This window comes from Macaca fascicularis, chromosome 17 (genome assembly GCF_037993035.2).
Source record: "Macaca fascicularis isolate 582-1 chromosome 17, T2T-MFA8v1.1".
In the NCBI taxonomy this organism is placed as follows: Eukaryota; Metazoa; Chordata; class Mammalia; order Primates; family Cercopithecidae; genus Macaca; species Macaca fascicularis.
This window is the reverse complement of record NC_088391.1, coordinates 21,869,597-21,887,461: the sequence shown is the minus strand read 5'-3', so window position 1 is coordinate 21,887,461 and position 17,865 is coordinate 21,869,597. Positions and strand designations below refer to the sequence as shown.

Genomic DNA, 17,865 nt, shown 5'->3' with positions numbered 1-17,865 from the left:
TGCTGTGTGAATTTTACAGTTTCTTCTTTGTAACATCTGCTGTTTCTTCTCTCCTTCTATCCTGTCACAGTCATCTAAAAACATTTATCCATAAATGAAAAGTGCCTTAGATTCCGGTGTAATCTAAGCCTCCCAAGCTGCTCATTTTCTTATATCTCTCCCACATAAGTAGCCAGCCTGGGTCAGACAGCTTTCCTGTATAAATTTCCATGAGAACAAGAGTCCAGGACACTGTTAATTCTTCCTTACTTACCATAGTAAGGTATAAAATGTTCAGATGTTCCTCCAGGTCCGTTATTCTTTTGTGTGTGTGTGCATTTTCTTACTATTTTTAAAATTATACTTTAAGTTCTAGGGTACATGTGCACAACATGCACAGTTATTCTTTAAGACATTATGAACTTATACTAAGCACCGTATTTTTCTCACAATATCAACATCATATAAATTTTGGCTTTTTTGAGTGAAGAAGCCTCCATTTTCTATCTGGGTATATCCTTGCATACAAATTCCTTGCAAATTACTTTTCAAATTCCAAGGATCATTAATTTAATTGAATCTGCTTCTAATTTTTAATTAAATCTGCATTTCTCCCAGTAACCTTTAGAAAGAGATAGAAGCCACATTACCATATTGAAAATAATAGGATCACACAGCAAAAGAGACATGAAGGAGAAGTACAAAATCACAAGGCAGGTTTTCATATACATTTATTTTTGTACCAAAAAATTAACATTCAAAGGCAATGTTTTTATTGTACAGTATAAAATAACATTTACTAAGTTAAAATTGGATTTTTTGCTGATAAACCACTAATAACTTTTCTATTTTGAAAAAACAACAAATGTACAATTTGCAGCACTTGTAGAAAAACACCTGTTCAACAATTACATAAATACTCTTGACAGATTTCAGTAGCCCATTATGTATCCTTTTTGGCAATGTCAGCTTTCTAAAGTCAATCAGTTTCTAAATTTGAAAGGCACCTGGTGGCCAACATCCTGCTTATTATTCAAGGCATCCATTTTAATTTTTTTGCACAGGCTTGACAAGTCTGAAAAATCTATTAACTTAAAAGGAATGAAGAAATATACTGCATTTGATATTAGGAAACAACATTTTTTTTTTTCCCTCCTTAGCTGCAAGTTTTCCCCAGGGGATTTACAAAGTGCACCAGTTAAATATGTCTGTACATTTAAAACATTAAATATGTCAACAGCAAGACATTTTTAAATATTTTGAATCAAATACTATAGCACAAATATAATTTACAATACTTTGCAAAGAAAACATTACATCTGAAATATAACTTTAGATATTATATAAAAATACATATATTTTCTCTCCTCATTAGAAAAAGTATTTTTTGCAGGTTCCAGCATGATGTAACAATTCAAAAGAATTTACCCGTTCAGATGCTCCTTCAATTGTGCCAGATGACACCCTCTCCATTTCAGCTGCGTAGGGGCACATGACCAGGGACTAACCCCTCCCATAGCCCACATGCAGTTTCTCATAAGGTCAATCCGTAATTGCTCCAATCTGGTTTAATTCTAGGAATTCATTACAAAATTTAAAAACCATTGTGTAACACACCATGAGTCTAACATCTCCCACTGGCTGTAAATATGCGTGTTCTCTACAAGGTCAAGAGCATGGATACTGAGTCTTGAACCGCTGGGGCCATGCCTCTTAGTAGTCTCACACACCTATATACATCTTTCTTGGCTTGTTTAAAAAAATGTTTCCGAACATCCAGGAAATACATAACACTCCAAAAACTGGGGCTCAATCTATATCGCGAACTTTAAAAGCCCCAAAGTACGTTGCATCCTGATCCGGATCCAGTAGGGAGGGGTTGGAGACCTCGACGCTGATTTCCTCCCCAGACCGTAACTTAAAAAATCCACCAACGTTTATAGAATAAAAATGGAATTCAGAATTCCCTGACCAATATTTGGTGCTTCCTCCTTTCATCAGGGTATGAGAACTTGGGATTTTGATGCTGGTTTTAGTGACGTACACCATTAGCTGAAGATACTCTGTAGCTAGGTCTCCCGAAGTTTCATGATGTCGAAAGCAAATGTTGGCATACAGGTAATAAAAGCCATCCTGATTAACTATTAGTTTTCCATTGCTAAAAGTCATGTTGGAGATCTTGGCCCAACCCCGATCATGGTACCAAGAGGACAGACTCACTTTATGGGAACCTGTGGAGAAGAGAGGCATATGATTTAAAAGTCAGTCCTTAAAAGAGAAGGACGTCTTCACAATTCTATGAGGTTAGGGAGAAAAAAATAGCATAGCAGTCATTATTCCAAAGGGAGAGTAACTTCTTGGGATTTCCCTTCTAGAAGGGGGGAATACATTCAGATGTACTTGGTGCTTCTATTAGGCGTGGTAGAGGGTACGAAAACGAAAACCCATTTTTCCTGCCCTCAAGGCGCCTATAGTGCACCGGGCTAAGTACGATATGTGTTCACAACAGAAGTAAGGCATAAGTACCAATAGGCAAGGTTCAGTAACTCCTATGGGAGCTCAAAGGAGGGAGAGACAAGAACAACTTTCCACCCAGAAGGGTAAAGAATGCCTTTGTGGAGTTGCTGCTAAGTCTGAGAACTTAAGAGAAATGGGATTCAGCCACACAGACGAGAGCAGAAAGGTCATTCCAGGTTGAAGGGAGAGATTCGACAAAGGCAACTGAGACAGGAAAGCAAGAAACTAGGATAGGAAGACAATTTCCATATGTCACAAGTCTCAACCTTCTCTTCTAATTCATGAAGAGGGAAAGTAGGAGATGAAAAACTGGGTCACAGTAACTTTGGCTGAAAGGTCAGACATCTAAACTCAATTCTCCTAATCTATTTTCTTCACCTCCAGTAGCCCAAATGTCTCCCTCCTTGGCTTGCATAACTAAAAAGCTAACCCCAGAGAAGCTCAAAAAGAACATATTCTTAGCATTGCACTCCCTAGCTTAACAACTTCACACAATCCTTCTGACCAAAGGTCTGTAAAGCTTCTCCTGACTGACCAGAATTCTCATTTAGCCCTACTCACCCCTCAAATGAGGTGGCACCTGGTCCTCTTGCTACAGCTTCTGTGCAGTAAAACATTTCTAAAGAACCTTCTAAACCAGCAGTGTATCCAGTGCTTTTCATATTTCGGGTCCTTGGTGTATTTTCCTTGGTGTATTTCCTGGGTCATTAAAAATTGGCAATACCTCTATGGTAAACCCAATTAATCAAACATTTGTATTGATGTGGACAGTATTATTCAACTGGAAAAGCTGGTAACTAATAGTGGGAAAGTTGTAATACTGTGGAAAGTACAAAAATACATTTTTGCTCCAGAGGATTTTGTAAATACTTATACTAAACTAAGGTGGTCAACAGTTTGAAATCAGCAAAACAAAACAGAGTTGAGTCTCAGACTGGAGTTGAGAGAGTTCCTGCAGCCACGAGAAGTTCATCACTGCCTGTCACACCCACCCACAACTTAGTAGCTGAGATGCTGAGGGAGATAAATCAGCCCCCAGAGATGAAGACTTACAGTGGATTCCAGACATCCATCAAAACTGACAACTCTCTGGTTAGAGTGAATCCTTACGAGAGCCTCATAGAGAAAAAGAAACACATGGCTGGGCACGGTGGCTCACGCCTGTAATCCCAGCGCTTCGGGAGGCCGAGGCAGGTGGATCACGAGGTCAGGAGTTCAAGACCAGCCTGGTCAACATGGTGAAACCCCATCTCTACTAAAAATACAAAAAATTAGCTGGGTGTGGTGGCGGGCATCTGTAATCCCAGCTACTAGAGAGGCTGAGGCAAGAGAATTACTTGAATCCAGGAGGTAGAGGTTGCAGTGAGCCGAGATCGCACTATGGCACTCCAGCCTGGGAGACAGAGCAAGACTCTGTCTCAAAAAACAAACAAACAAACAAAACAAATGAAAAAAAGGAAACACACACTAGTTACATTCCCAGCCTAGTCTGGTTTGGGGGACCTTGAACATCTACATCCTTCTCTAGAGACCCACAAGTTAGAGAATGTTCTACTATTTTATCTCTAAAGAACTGGGAGCCTGGGATGTGATCTGGGAGCCTCAAAACTAGGCTGCAGGAACCAAATAGGTAGTTCTTTCAACACTTGGGAGAAAAATTGCAGCAAGGGCCATCCGATGGTGGGGCAACCCATCATGAGAAGACCAAGAATTCAACGGTTCCAATCCGTCTGTCCAGAAACACGGTATTTCCTGAACTCCACAACCTATCTGGAGCGGGGTCATCACAGGCCCTCTTGCCTCCTGGGCTCACCACAATAGACACACTTCTTTTTCATTGGAGGTCTTATTTCAGGTCATCCCAGATTAAAGCACCCCAGATACAAATACCATCATCTGGTCCCAAGTGAGTGAGCATGATCATCATGCCCCTCATGAACACTAGTAAAAGCAATTCCTTGAATCCATTGACAAAACCCATGAAATTCAAGATGCTTCCCATCTCAAGTTATCCCATGCTGCCCTCATTCTTATCCCACTCTTGTAGTCAATTCATTGTTCAATCAGTGATTTTTTCTTGTAGTTATCTCTTAACAGAAGAGAAGTCTACCCTCTCAATGGGTTGAATCAGCTAGCGTTAGAGCAAGACATGGCCTAGGAAGGCAAGGAAAGAATATGAAATAGAGAGGCGGGAGAAGACAGGAACCTTGACCGATTACCACTCCCATTGTTAGGTAAGTCATGTGGAAGAAGTGCCCTTATTTCCCACTAAACATCTCTCTATTTTTGTGCACCGACTTACTCATACATTCACTGGTTCATGCTTTTGATCAGTCACACAATATGTATGTGGTGCTTTCTAGGGACAGTCACTCCGTCCGTAATTAAGAATTATATCAACCAACTGTACCCTAATGACACTTACCACTAATAGTAGAGAAAATAGAAAATAAGCATATAAAAATGCATTTTCACTTCTGCATGCTGCATAGCACATGGCTGACATTCAGTTATATGCAACTGCCAAGTGAAAGCTGCAGGAATTCATGGCAAGCAGGAGAGTTCAGCTCAGGAAGGGGACAGAGAAGCCAGAGGACAGTGGGGCCTTGGGCCAGACTTGGATGGGCTGAGAAAAGGGAGGGTATTGTCAGTGAGGGAAACTGAGCAAAGAATGGAATATGCATGGCACGTATGGGTGAAAAGGACCAGAGCCAGTCAGTGTGAAGAGAGGACTCAGAAACAGACAACGCCAGGAAAACACATGAGAAAAGTAGGCAGTGATCACATGGCGGGCCTTGCATGGAAACCTGGATTTTCATGACTGAGGCACACCGACAACCTCTGACTCCAGCCTGCCAGCTTTCCCAGCCTCCCCTGCCCTACACTTCAGACCCTCCTGCTAAGTGCTGCAGGAGAGGTCTCTGCAAATATTTAGCCTGAGTATCCTCCTAAAGAAAGCCATGTATTCTGACCTCATGAACTACTTCCCAACGTATTTTCATCTAAGACATTTTGAAAATGCAAGTGGTATCAGTCCATATAAGGCAGAGCAGATTCTGATTTTACTTGTGTAAATAAGTATAAAACAGAGCCCCAAAATGAACATGCAAATTTAAAGCCACTTCCTCTGAAACCTCCAGTACTGGCCAAAACTGGGTAATAAATGGACTCAAGGAATTGTGGGTCCAGCCAGAGCCACAGATTCTATTTTCTTAAACAGAAGTATACACTAACTCATTTCACTCAGTCACAAACTCAGTAACTGTCAGAAAATAACCAGGAGTTTTGCCTTGTGTTTTCGGCAACGATTTGATGCTAGGTGCCTGCAGAGAGAGTTTGATAACTAAAACACGCTTGCTATTGCCAAACAGACTTTGGCACACAGTCTAATGCAATATTTATCATATGCCATTTAAAGGGAACAGAAAAGATACAAGATAATACATTAATAGCACACACAGCTGATGCATTCGTATTAATCAGATTGCCTTTGCTAACATGCAAAACAGTTTTCCACTCGGAGAAAATTAGTGTAACTCCATCACAAGACATGCATAGACACACAGAGAGAAAACACTGTTTATGAAACAAGTGTCTGGGACAGGAGAGGTCATTTGGAAAATCCTCTAAAAGCCAAAGAATTGGTTTCTCCCGTCTGTGTCTTTGGTCAGGAAAAAGCCCTCCCTTATCCATGCCGTAATAAAGTTTTCCAAATAATTCAGCAAAACTTGAACTTTCTTTCTTTAACTCCAAGAAAGACTTGCCTTAAATTATTTGCAGGAAAAAGGTGGAGTATGTATAATTACTTAATTAAACTCAAAAATAACAAGTCACACTCACAAGTGCTTACTTGGCTGTTTGTCCACACAAGAATGTTAGGACTCTACATCATTTCATCTTCATAGCTGCCCCTTGAGGCAGATGCCATCATTATCCCCATTTCAGACGTGATGAAGCTGAAGCGTAAGTGATTCCAATGAATTGTACAAGGTCACAGAGCCAGTACAATGGAGCCTCAAACCCAGGCAGTCAGATTTTAGCACCCCTGTTATTAGACGTTACATGAATCTACTTCTCACAGGAAAAGAGAAACATAAGGGCTTTGAATTCTTTCCCTCTGGCCAAGCCAACTGACCACAAATACCTTGTGGCCTGCTTATGTGATAATAGAAAGCATGGAAAGCACGGACTTAGCAATCCACGGGACGGGAATTCAACTTCTAATCCTACCATCATCATGAACTGGGAACAAATGACAAGCTATGTATCATTCGGTTTCCCTGTCTGCAAAATCTGCGTGATAATCCCTACCTTGCAGGATTGCAGTAAGGACGAGAGGTAACGAGGAAGGGAAAATGCCTGATTGACAGGTGGAAGAGTTCATCGGGTAGTCACAGACTCAGCCATCTCCTGCAGAGTGCCAGCGAGGACATTTCAAGATCTCCCTTTAAGATCTTCAAGTGTTCCATTAGTGGCATGATGATAACAAGAATGTTCAATCGTCACTCTATCATAACGTTCTTTGTTATATTTTTGATAGCTATCTAGCCCATGGCGAAGTAACCAGTGGGGGTTGTGTGATGGAATAACTGGTGTATTAGGGTAGCTGTAGGCAGAGAGCTCCAGGTTTCCTCATTTTCAAGATAATCAGGTCTCTAGTCCATTGAGCTAAACATTTACTCAGAGAAAATGATAAGCTCTTGGAGAAGGGGGAGGAGATCTCATTTTCTAGAGGGTTACTGTCTCTTAAGGAACTTAACAGGGATCTAAAGTGTCCTCCCTGGATGTCTGCAGGAGATAGCTGAGTATGTGACTACCTGATGAATTCATTCACCTCTGAGGTCAGCAGCAGGGCTGTGTCAACTTTAGCTTGGGAAAGTACAGATGAGCATAACAAAGGATGGTCCTTCCAGGTTACAGGCTCTCAGCTGACAGACACTTAAAATAAGCATCCATTCTGATGATCTGAAAATGAATGGGGTGATGATGTCCATTCTGACATTTTTGAGAATCACGGTTTCCGGGATGTGAGTCATCACCTGAGGATGAACGGTCTTTCCTTTGGCTTTGAAGTAAGGGCTCTCAAAAATTCAGTGACAGACTAAAAACAGGTTTCAGTATTGAAATGGGCTGATAAATGACTCTTAAAATATTTTTCAGGCTGGATGCAAATGGAGCTTACCAGTTGGGATGTCGGTGGCATTAATAGTGAGATGAGCAAAAGGCTGAGCTTCAAGCTTGCTCCTCTTGGCCAGATCTAACCATGAACCATCCACCATCGCTGGAGATGAGAGAAACCGTATTATTATAGCCGAAAGAGTAGTGACCCTGTGGCATTTCATACATACATATGGATCCATGCTCACCTTTCTCCGCTCTGATGTGCTGTGATCCAACGATATGTTGTAATTCCTGAAATAAAAAGGAAAAGTAATTTTATTTGTAAAATCATTCTTTCTGTAAAGCAATAAGAATTCAGGGCTGTTATATATGCAAAAATTCACCCTCTTTTCCTTCCAAAGGTGCCATAATAGCATTGGCAGTGAAATTCCTATGTGTACCAGGTGGCTATCAACGGCAGTTCACCCCAAAGAATTGGTGTTGACATGTTTGAGACCATACCCAACTTCAAACAAAATACTTTGGGCAGTAAGAGGAAATAAAAGATGATGTAGATTATAAACCATTGCATAATTAAACATAATTAAAAATCTGCAGCAGGTACACAAATGGAGATAAAGTTAACTAAGAAAATAACAATTACACAGAATATATGACCCTCTTAAATCTTCTGGAAGGCTCTTTTTATGTCTATTTCATTAGTGAATTTCTGTTATAATACTGAAGCTCAGCCCACAGGAAAGAGAAGGATGCTTAGCTCCCAGTGGTTAATTTTTTACTTTAAAGTTACAGTGTACTTAAAGCACTATATGGAAGTCTAAGAGCCTTTAGAGTACCAATAATTAACTTAAAATATTGCCACAAATAGAGGGTTAGAAGCACAAGCCAGAAAAAAGAAAAAACATAAAGAGTACAGGTAATTGCATATCTCAATTTGAATCCTGAGAATAAAAGATGAAATAGGTAACCACATAACCACCTGTATCGAGCCATTAGCTGACATTAAAATGTCACATCTTAGGGCAAGAGTAAGGTAGAGGGGATGAAAGCTCAGGCTTTCGCCTTGGTTCAAGTCCCTGCATAAACAGAGGATATTAACAGCACCCCATCACAGGGTGCTTGTGAAGACTAAAGGAGATAATGTGTGTAGGCACTTAGCATAGTGCCTGGTAAATTTAGATGTCTATTATATATCTATCATCCCAGCACTTTGGGAGACTGGGATGGGCAGACCACTTGAGGTCAGGAGTTCAAGATCAGCTGGGCCAACATGGTGGAACCCCGTCTCTACTAAAAATACAAAAATTAGCCAGGTGTGATAGTGGGTGCCTATAATCCCAGCTACTCAGGAGGCTGAGGCAGGGGAATTGCTTGAACCGGGAGGTGGGGCGGGGGGAGGTTGTAGTGAGCTGAAAGCGCACCACTGTAATCCAGCCTAGGTGACAGAGTGAGACTCCATCTCAAAACAAAAACAAAAAACAAAAGAGATATCTATTATATGGATACTGAAAAAAAAAAACAAAACACTCCAGAGAGATTCCTAATTTCCCCTATTACTGGAATAACTATTCTGGCTAACCATTCTCCCCACGATGTTTGAAAGACAGGCCACGCAGCTTAAGTTCTTTAACTGTCTAGAGAGGAGTGCTTTGAGATAGAGGATGGATAGACAGATAGATAGATAGATAGATAGATAGATAGATAGATAGATAGATAGATAGAGGCAATAACATAATTTCAATTGTTATTAGCTGGAAGGATTCTGGAGATAAGATAACATTTATTCTTCTTTCTGCTTCCAAACGTCTGAGAGAGAGACAAGAATCTACATTGTTTTTAATGACCATCGGAGGAGACAGCACAGCTGTCTTCACTGATCTGTTCTGAAGTTCTAAAGTCACAGTGTGGCTGACACTTCAAAAGAAACCCTAGGACTCACCCAAAGCCACCTTCTGCTTTTGCTTAGACCCAGGCACTGCACTGCACAGCTCTGGGAGCGCCGTGTGTAGGGCGGGTATTTAGGCACACGGTGGCCCCTTTTGGGTTGAGTGGCCCTTACCAGGCCTCGTTTTCTTCCCCACTCATGTCGACCTCCAGTTTTCCAAGATTTCCTCAAGACCTCAATGGTGCCCAATTTCTAGAATTTCCTGGTTTTGTCTCCCCTGCCTTCACGACAGACTTATACATAGTGTGTCTTTTTTTTTTTTTCTTTCTTTCTGCAGGTTTTTATTTTCTCCCTTAAGGCTATAGGAAAATCTCATTAGTAAGCTGCTCATGGTGCTCTACTACCTGCTGCAAATGTGAGTATAATTGTGCTGTCTTTCTCCCATCCGCAGTTTCCCAGCCATTGGGCCCCTTATCCTTCCAACGTTGCCACTTGTTTAGTGGCTTCCGGGCATTTTCTTGTTGCAGCAGGTGCAAGTGCAATGGAAGCGTCGAAGTGTGTGGAGGGATCTGACGTGCAACAGGGACGTGCCTTAATAGCGGTTTCTTCTTTCTACCCAGCTCTTGTCACGCAGGTGGATGGGTGGCCTTAGGGAATAGACCTTCCTCTGCTCATCTCTTCTTCACTTTGGTGCCAGCAGAGCTGGATATACAGCGTATCTTTAAACATTGTGTATATCTTTATATGGTTATATATACACAATATATCTTTACTCGATTACTGGCTCTTACAGATTGGAAGAGGAACCTTGGTGACAGAGTAATTCTGAGATTTAACGCTACCCCTCATTTTCCCTCTAGCTCTGATCTGCCTTTCCATCAGAGGAGAGACAGGGAAGGGGAGAAGGAAGCAGAACTAAGTCTGGCATATATCTACAAATACTTGTTCTGTGATTTTTCTATACAAACACACCTATAATCAAGAAAGCCAGGCAAGGCATGATGGCTCATGCCTGTAATCCTACTACTTTGAGAGGTCGAGGTGTGAGGATCGCTTGAGCCTAGGAGTTTGCGACCAGCCTGGGCAACATACGGAGACCCCCTCTCTATAAAAATCAGTTTTTAAAAATTAGCTGGGTGTGGCAACATGCACCTGTGCTCCTCAGGGGGCTGAGGCAGGAGGATTGCTTGAGCCCAGGAGGTAGAGGCTGAAGCGAACTGTGATGTGCCACTGCACTCCAGCCTGGGTGACAGAGCAACACCCAGTCTAAAAAAAAAAAAAAAAAAAAAAAAAGAAAAGAAAGAAAAAGAAAAACAGGAAAAGCGTCTTTGTCCTAGCTCAGTGGTCCTCAAACTTGAGCACGTATGCATTGCACCACCACCTCCTGGAGGGCATGTTAAAACAGGCTGCTGGGACCAGCCCGAGTTTGTGATCCTGTAGATTTGGGGTGGGGCCTGAGAATTTGCATTCAGCACCAGTGAGCTGACATTGCTGGCCTGGGGCCTCATCTAAGAATGACAATCCCTTTCACATCCTAAAAGAGTCACGGAGGCACAGACTGGAGATTTTCTGGAAGCTTGAGACCCAGGCCAAAGCAGCAGCAGATTCAAGCCACAGATTCAAGGGACAGGGAAAGTTTGTCCTCTTCTACCCGGGAATGAACTTTTCTTTCCCATTTAATCAGAAACTTCTAGGTCAGAGTTGCTACAGATCCATTTTGTTTCAAGAAAATTCAGTAACCAGCAGCACCTCTCAGATGCACTTTCAATATCTGCTTTAAAAAAAAAAAAAAGAAAAGAAAAGAAAAGAAAAAAAGGCTTCATGATCCAGGATGAATTAAAACTCTAGCTAGAGACCCATGAGGTAATGATGCTCTCATTTTATATCTTTTGGGTGTCGAAGGATTGCAATTCCCCTCAGAAACCTTATAGGTAAGTTTCAGAGTCAAAAAGAGAGCACATGACGTGTCTATAACCTCAAGGTACAAAGAAAGTATTCCCAGTGTCTGTATCTGCACCCCAGCTCTTTGAGCTCTAAAACCGTTGTTATTTATGTGCACATATGTCAATCATAAAAAATAACATTCTTCTAAGACTACACTTTTAGGCTGTCTTCTGGCCTTGAGATTGTAACCGAAGTTTTGTAGGTAGTACTTGATGCATTCCAGAAACACCTAGGCAGTTTAGAAGATACCCATACCCTGACCCCAACCTCAGCCAGGAAAACGAACCCAATTCGTCTGACAGTGACTTGGTAGTTTTTTAAAGATGCTCCCAGATGATACTAAGATGTAGCAGGTGCTGAGAAACGTTGTCACTAATTAAGTGTTCCCATGAATAGTTGTTTGGTGACATCTCAGTTAAGGGTTTACTGTAGTCTCACGACTTGCATATATATTCCACATATTGAAAATTTAATAACCTCTTACATTTGTAGACAGCAAAGTATTTTCCTTGTTACCATATTTTATTTTTATTAGAATCAGAGGCTGGAAAACCATAACTACTACTAACCTCACTTTTCAGACTAAGAAATAGAGGCAGAGAGACAATAAGGCTTCACCTAATAAAGCTGAGACTTGACTTTGGTCTCTGGATCTATACACCCATATCCTTTTACAAGGTATCATCATAAAACACACTCATGAAAGCTGGGACAAAATACCACTAGTCTGCCCAGGAATCCTTAGCGCGATTCCCTCCCTGAAGCAGTAACTCTGAAAAGGTGGCTCACCTTGACTGGCAGCGGGGGATCCTGGGATCTGACAAAAAGGAGCCGGGACATCAGAAAACATGATCTCAGAATTTCCAGGGGCTTCAGAAAACAACTGGCTCAGAACCGGCCAACCCAGGTTTATGGCTGATGAACCCCCAAGACTAAGACGTGCAGGACGTGGATAAGGGACATTGCATCTCCAAACATGACCCTCTCGAGTCCACTCCACAGAGCAGGAGCCATTCCGTGTTGCCATCTTCTCAAAGATCAGAGACTTTGCTACACACATGCCAAGCACAGACCTTTTGATGGCCCCCTAATATTTTTCATTTTCAGGATTATAGGAGTCCTTCTTAAGAACCCAAAACTTCACCCCAGTTGACAATCCCATTTATTTTCTAAGCTTTGCATTTACATTTCTTTTCATCCACATTAGTCCTCTACATCTGTCAGATTAATTAGAGTGTTTTAAAATTTCTATAGTTCTTTATTCCAAAATCTTATCATTCAGACGGCACTGCCGGTTTCTTTGAATTCAGAAAGTTCTGATAATCTAATTTTGGGAAAACACTACAAAAGAACATCCCGACTCCTTTCTTCTGAACAAATTATTCACATGAAAGAGATCTTTTAAAAAATGTATGTATGTTTTATCTTATTTTAAGCCAGCTGTAAATTAACAAAAACCAGTTAGTTAACACTCTGAATAAACATCCAACACAACCACATGTTACCCACGCCATCAGAATGCCTGTAGATTTGTGTAGAGAAGTGCAGGTAACTTCAGCAACAAACAGCCTGGAGCAGAAGCCAGAAACAGTTCCCAGGCTGAGGAAGCTGGGCAAAGGGCACCCTAAGTTCTTCTCTTGGCTAATGAGCACCATGTCCAGCTCCCCAGGAGGATTTGTGATCTACCTTCTCAGGATACAGCATATTCATCATCTGTTACATGCAAAGGGCAGAAAGAATTGCCCCGTGGTTTCTATAAGCAACCATGACAATTAGGATCATTACTTACAATAAGTTACCAAGAAAATTCACAGGAATGAATAAACTTATTCATGGTCACCCTGTAACAAGTAGGCCTTGCAACGAATTTATGCATTTTTAGATAAGAGCAATTTTAAACAAGTGAATTATGATAGCTTTACTTAACCCTTCAAAACAAGACAAAAAAAACAAAAAACAAAAAAAAAACTACCAGAGAGAGCAACCAAAGAAATCTCTGCCCATTCAAGGATAAAAGAAACCTTCTGACATACTGCCACCTAGTGGACATTGTCCCACATTGACAAGCCTGGGACATCGCCGCAGTCAGTCTTTGCAGATTTGAAACTCCAATGTCTAAAAACAATAGAGATGAGGACATTTCACAATATTTTTTTAAAATCTTCTCATTGTGGTATTTTTCTATTTAGACTGCATTAACTTTTCATCTTTGCTGTCAGAGTACATTTAAACAGACAGGAAAACAACCAATGTGATTTTTTTTTAAATTTCAACTTTTATTTGACTCATAAAAAAATGCTGGGATTACACAATTTCTTCTCCAGGAAACAAAGTACACAAAAGATCAATGTGATTGTGTAACTGTGGTCTCTAGTACTGCCTCTCCTGAACTCAGCATCCAAGAAGTGCAATTCTCAGGAGCCTGGCTGTGCAGACTTTGTCTCTGGTCCATTGAGATCAGCTTCCTTCAGATCTTTTAAACATCTTTTCAAACGTTTTAGGATATTTGCCAAACTTAAGGAGGAGGGAGATATCTCAGAGCTGGCTCAATCTCAACAAACTAGGGCCACTTAGGAGAGATGGTACTGTGTAAGAATAAATATAAACACGAGTATTTTCAACTCCTTTAAGTAGTTATGGGAATTTTGCTCCAGGCAATTTAAACATTTACAGCAAAGGATGTGCCTGCCCCTCTTTGTAAATTCAGCTGAATAACTGCCCTAAACAAGACTTTGATAACATTCCAATTCAGGAGAGAATGTTATTAAATTGTTTTTAAGATTGTTTGACTACAGTTTGTTTTTTTTTTGTTTTTTTTTTTTCCAACTTACAAAATAATATAAATAGGCCTGGAGGAGGGGCTCACACCTGTAATCCGAGCACTTTGGGAGGCCAAGGCAGAAGGATCAACCTCAGGCCAGGAGTTTGAGACCAGCCTGGCCAATACAGCAAAGCCTCATCTCTACTAAAAATATTTTTTAAATTAGCTGGGCATGGTGGCAGGCGCCAGTAATCCCAGCTACTCGGGAGGCTGAGGCTTGAGATCGCTTGAGCCCAGGAGGCAGAGGTTGCAGTGAGCTGAGATCACACTGCTGCACTCCAGCCTGGGCAATAGAGTGAGACTCCATCTCAAAAATAATAATAATAATAATAATATAAATAGATTTCAGCTCCAACTGAGAACATTCTCAGCTGCAAAGATATTCTGAAAAGGTCAATGACGTTGCTGGAGTCTGAGCTTATCAGACTGAAAATCTCACCTGTGCGTTGTGATGTGAATTGTGTGATCCATGTGGTACCTGTCAATCAGAGCATAGAAGAAGGAATTTGTACAGCCAGATGCTTTGGAAATCACTGGCACCAGCTCATAGCTGGGGTCTCAGGTGGCTGCCTCCCTCTGCAATACCAGCAGCAGCTGCAGAGGCATCTGGCTGGTTGAACAAGGATTTAACACCCCGTTTGCCAGATATAATACAGGGTTCATACACTTGTTAACATATGTAATGCATTCATTTTAACATCTTAATGATACCCTTCATATAATTCTTCTCCAACCTAGTTACAAGAATAGTGCATTCATCAGCCGAGTTAGCACATGAATGCCACACATGGGTTATTTCTGAAAATGAATAGCCAGTTTCCAATTCCTGCAGAGAAGTCCTGCAGATTTCCACCTTGTAAAGAGCTAGGAAATCCATTCCCTCCTCTCCAACCTGGGTACCACCGCCTTCCTTCAAGTTTTCATCACCTCTCATTAGGACTACCATAATAGCTTCCTACCCCCTCTTACTGTCTCCTGCCCTCCTCAAGCTGATCCACTGCGGTTAGAGAGTGCATCCTAAAGGATACATCCCTTCTTAAAATCCCCCAGGGGCTGCTTCTAGACTTCAGGTACAAGTCCACGTTCCTTACCAGGGCTTAGAAGGCCCTGCATAACTAGGCCTGTGTAATATTGTAATATAATAAGAAATACGCAATTTGTCTTCATCCCAGGTTCCTGGCACAGAGGTCCTGAAGCCTTTGGAATTTCCTGCATGACAGGTGTCATAGAAGCATCCTTTGTTATTCATAATCAGCCCCTTCCAACCTTACCTTAGTTTATGCTAATGATGTGACCCTTGGAGAATGGGTTCTGATTTCCGGAGGGACCAGTCATGTGATCAGAAGATCGGACCTTTCAGTCCTAGCCTGTATTAGTCTGTTTTCACACTGCTATAAAGAACTGGCCGAGACTGGGTAATTTATAAAGGAACGAGGTTTAATTGACTCACAGTTCCGCATGGCTGGGGAAGCCTCAGGAAACCTACAGTCATGGTGGAAGGCAAAGGAGAAGCAGACAAAGGAGAAGCAGATACCTTCATCACAGGGTGGCAGGACAGAGTGAGTGCAAGCAGGGGAAATGCCAGATGCTTAGAAAGCCATTAGATCTCATGAGACTCACTACCATGAGAACAGCATGGGGGAACCACCCCCCGTGATCCAATTACCTCTACCTGGTCCTGCCCTTGACACGTGGGGATTATAGGAATTACAATTTGAGGTAAGATGTGGGTGGAGACACAGAGCCAAATCATATCACACCCTTTGACTTCCTGACCTCCCGGTTGACGTTAACCACCAATGGCCAATGATTCAATAAATTATGTCTATGTAATGAAGCCTCTATAAAACCTCTCAACAATGGGCTTCAGCCAGGGTACCACTGCCTTCCTAGCAGGTGAACATGTCCAGGTGTTGAAGGAGTGGCATGCCCTGAGAGGCGTGGGTGCTCCATGACCCTCCCCATCCCCATACCTGGCCCTAAGCATCTCTTCCATTGGGTGGATCCTGATGGTATCCTTTATAATAACCCAGTCAGAGTAAGTCACGTGCTTGCCTGAGTTCTGTCAGCCATTCACGAATACTACCAAACCTGAGTAGGAGGTCATGGGAACCTCCAATTTGTAGCTGGCTGGTCCGAAATACAGGCAACAACCTGGCACTTGTGACCGGCATCTGAAGTGGGGCAGTCTTGTGGGGCTGAGGCTTTAACCTGCTGGGGCTGTGTTACCTCCCAAGAGTTAGTGTCATCAATGAATTGCAGAACGCCCAGTTAGTGTCTGAAGAGTTGGAGAACTGCTTCGTGTGAGGGCAAACTCCACAGAGTTGGTGTCAAGACGGGTTATGAGAGTGTAGAGAAAAACATTAATTTTTCACTTAGTCTGGTTACCACTGCCAAACCCCCTACTATTCCTCCCCTATATCCCCAAACCTCACCACCTGGAAGGGTGCTCTGGGATGCCATAGGTTCCAGCCACATGAAATTACTGTTAGTTCCACCTGCAAGAACCCCACCCTCCTGTACATGCAGACTTTTGCACACGCTGCTCCCTTGGAAAGATGCCTTAGCCAGTGTTTCATCAATATCTCATCCTTAATTGCAAAGCTCTTATCTCCATGGCATTCTTGGCTAACAAGGCACAGAAAGAGTAGCCGCCAGGTGTTGTGCAATAGCTAATGAGATAGGCTTTAGTATCGCTGCCTCAGCCTCTTGCTTTCCTCCCTCCCCTAAAGCTCACACTGACCTTGTAATCCACAGGATCTGGGGGAACACGTATATGCACCTGGATGGAGCTGGTGACCACAGGTTCCTTATGAAGAGTCCATAGTGCAAAAACACCCAAAGCAAGGAACTTTAAGAGCAGGATTCATTGAGTTCTCTGTTGCCTAAATACATGTTATAAAAGATCATGGTTGGTTGCCCTTCTCAGTCTAGGTTCCTTAGAGCAGAGCCCTATATGACACCAGGAAGGGAGAGGACAGGAGCACTGCGGGAGGTGAGAGCACAGGTCCTCACCCTCCCCGGAGACAGGGGGAAAATCATGAGGTGGACGAGGGGTCCAGTGGCCCAGCAGGCAGACAGGAGGAGAGAAGGCAGGTAGGGTATAAACCCCACTCATCCTGAAGGTAAAAGCCATCCTCATCTTAAATTTGTAACTTCACATTCTGACCCCTATAATTCTTTATTTTTAATATAAAAAGTACTGACTAATCAAATTCTCCCAAAGCCAAAGTCTTCTCAGCATGAATTCTACACACTCCGCACCACCACTACCACTGCACTCAGCCTCCTAATGCTCCAGCTCCTACTGAATCACCGGCCACCATCCCATGTCCATCTATGAAAATCCTCAGTGAAACACTTTACCAATATGTGAGTTGGCCTCCTCCCCAAACCCTACATACAGTCACTGGTGGATCATTTCTTCCAAAAGGAGTCTGCTAACTGGAAGAGACACGTTTTTGCAAACAGCTCATGTCCTCTACCTACCAAAGGGCTAAAGAATAGCGTGTCCTTGTTTTCATAAAGCAGACGGATGCTTTTCCTGGGAGTGCGATGGGTATGCTGGGAATAGAAAATTAGTTTTTATTGTTTAACC

At 42.1% G+C, this 17,865-nt stretch overlaps 1 protein-coding gene across 1 annotated transcript in view; it reads right to left on the bottom strand.

Moving 5' to 3' along the window:
• Window positions 1-692: 692 nt before the first annotated feature.
• The window catches only part of TNFSF11 (TNF superfamily member 11), a 34,634-nt gene continuing 17,461 nt past the window's right edge, over window positions 693-17,865 (bottom strand). Inside the window, exons 3-5 of the mRNA XM_005585744.4 lie at window positions 7,863-7,908; window positions 7,679-7,777; window positions 693-2,210 (exon numbers count right to left, since the gene is read on the bottom strand). Of these exons, the coding sequence (XP_005585801.1) occupies window positions 1,789-2,210; window positions 7,679-7,777; window positions 7,863-7,908 (567 nt within the window). The 3' untranslated portion in view covers window positions 693-1,788. The remainder of the gene's footprint in view (window positions 2,211-7,678; window positions 7,778-7,862; window positions 7,909-17,865) is intronic.